The sequence below is a fragment of the Nerophis lumbriciformis genome, linkage group LG19, assembly GCF_033978685.3.
Source record: "Nerophis lumbriciformis linkage group LG19, RoL_Nlum_v2.1, whole genome shotgun sequence".
NCBI lineage: Eukaryota > Metazoa > Chordata > Actinopteri > Syngnathiformes > Syngnathidae > Nerophis > Nerophis lumbriciformis.
Window position 1 is genome coordinate 30,204,125 of NC_084566.2, and position 2,500 is coordinate 30,206,624.

Consider the following 2,500-nt stretch of genomic DNA (forward strand, 5'->3'; position numbering starts at 1 on the left):
AGAAAAGCGGAAGCTGTTTTAAGCTCTCGTCTCAATACTTTTGTCCACACAGTGTTTGCTCGTGTAGATAGCGCCATCACCCTTAATGATGTGGCGTTTTATTCGTGTTGTTTCAGCTGAAACACAGCAGCCAAATCAAACTGGAGCCCCTCCCCGCCTTTGTGGTCCGCTCCGTAGCAGCCGCCACCTCCAGAGCCTCTGTTACCACGGTAACCATGACGCCCGGAGGTAGCAGCAGCAGCGCTGTCGTCAAAGGAGGGTGCGCCGCCACTACCGCCTCTGCCGCGGCCATCCCTCACGTCCGCGCCCAACAGTCTCCCGTCACTGCAAACCTCCACCAGGAGAGGGCGCTGAAATATTTCTCCATGACCCAGACGGGGGATCCCGGCCAACCTGAGCTGGAGGCAGACTCCTCCCCTCTCCTCCCAAAAAGCTCAGAGGGGCTCGGGGCTCTCCCTGCTCGCAGACATCAGGGGGAGGCAGCGGAGGATGTTAGGTGGGGAGGCGCAGACCACAGCAAGCAGGACCGGCCTTCCCAAGACCAGGACAACCGAGACAGGAAGCAGGACACTTGGGAGCATCCTCGGCCTCGGCGCTCGGCAGCTGAGCCGGAGCCGCATCCCGACCCAGGAGCCCAGGAGGGTGAGGAGGAGGGAGATCACGGCAGCACTCGGATCCAAGCAGGACTCTCAGGTAGGACACTTGTGAAGGTAAACTATAAGAGACTGTTTAAGGTGCTGTAGATACTTTTGAGGGTACTACAAGGTGGTATGTGAGTGGACACAAAAGACAAGAAGAGGAAGGGCGGAGGACAGTCCTCATTGTTTTATGCAGCGTGCTCCCACGCATGATTGCTTTCCGCACTTGCCTCTTTGGGGACGAACGGAAAACTGGGTGAGGGTTATTTGATTTGGCTGTCACAGAGAGAGAGAGCGAGAGAGAGAGAGCATCTCATTAACATTTTTTTTCCCCCATGCCTCGCGGATCCCTTTGTCCTCCAGAGAGGAAAGCCCTTTTCCCCAAATGTGTTCTGAGCTAACAGAACACTTCCCTCCTTGGCGTCATTGGTTGAACAGTTTGGTGCTTGGTCACAGGCTAACCGGCCTGATCAGCTTGTTGACACGTTAGACACGATAAACGCTTCGAGCCTCCTTCAGCTGTCATCTTGCTGTGGTTCGAAGGAGAGATTGTTCCTGAATCCATGTGGATGCAGGGTCCTTAGTACATAAAGACAGCCATCTTAATCTGGATCAGCACCAGATTTGCGTCCGTTATTTACTCAGAGAACAATGTGCCCCCCAAAAAGACATTTTGGAACCTTTATCCAGACTTGCACCATAATTCCCCTCTCCGTTATATAATTTTAGTTTTTTTGATGAAGTCTATAACGGTGATGAAAACGTAACAAAACAGAGATGCTAAACATCACAGCGAATGTGCCGAAATACTGCATTGTTTGGCTGAAAAGCTCCAATTTCTCGGAGTAAGGTTTGTTTTGTAGCTACCAAAATGAGTAGCGTACCGGTCCTAAACCGAGAACATGCGCTGTGCTTAGGGCAGTGGTTCTTAACCTGGGTTCGATCGAACCCTGGGGGTTCATTGAGTCGGCCTCAGGAGTTCGGCGGAGGTCAAGACACATCCGACTTATCGTGTAAATAAAAACTTATCCCTATCGGCGTATTATGGATACCCCCAAACAATGTTCCCTCTAATTTTCCATCTGATTTGCAGGTTGTTTGATTGATCGATTGAAACTTTTACTAGCAGATTGCAAAGGAAGAGAATACATTATATGAAACAATACAGTTTACACAGTACAGTACATATTCCGTACAATGGACCACTAAATGGTAACACCCGAATAAGTTTTTCAATTTATTTTAGTCGGGGTCCACGTTAATCAATTCATGGTAATGTGTGTAAGGTGTGTAATTTGTTGTGAGTTTATGCACTGTGTTGGTTTTGTTCTTTGAACAAGGTGATGTTCATGCACGGTTCATTTTGTGCACCAGTAAAAAAACATATAACTTTTTCTTGAATTTGAAAAAACATTTTATTTTTCACTAAAGAAGGGTTCGGTGAATACGCATATGAAACTGGTGGGGTTCGGTAGCTCCAACAAGGTTAAGAACCACTGGCTTAGGGCCTCCCGTTCCATGAAGAGCACAGTTTTGTGTGAAGAAGCGCATGGAAAATGTCAATTAATGAATGAAAGGGTGCTTTTTCTGACATTTTACTGCATATATATATATATATATATATATATATATATATATATATATATATATATATATATATATATATATATATATATTACACACATACATATATACAGTATATATTAGAGATGTCCGATAATGGCTTTTTTGCCGATACCCGATATTCCAATATTGTCCAACTCTTAATTACCGATTCCGATATCAACCGATACTGATTTATACAGTCGTGGAATTAACACATCATTATGCCTAATTGTGTTGTGATGCCCCGCTGGATGCAT

At 46.2% G+C, this 2,500-nt stretch overlaps 1 protein-coding gene across 1 annotated transcript in view; it reads left to right on the forward strand.

Annotated features, from left to right (window-relative positions):
• Window positions 1–2,500, forward strand: part of svilb (supervillin b) — an 86,770-nt gene that overhangs the window by 33,720 nt on the left and 50,550 nt on the right. The window contains exon 15 of the mRNA XM_061979001.1: window positions 117–693. Coding sequence (XP_061834985.1) covers window positions 117–693 — 577 coding nt within the window. The remainder of the gene's footprint in view (window positions 1–116; window positions 694–2,500) is intronic.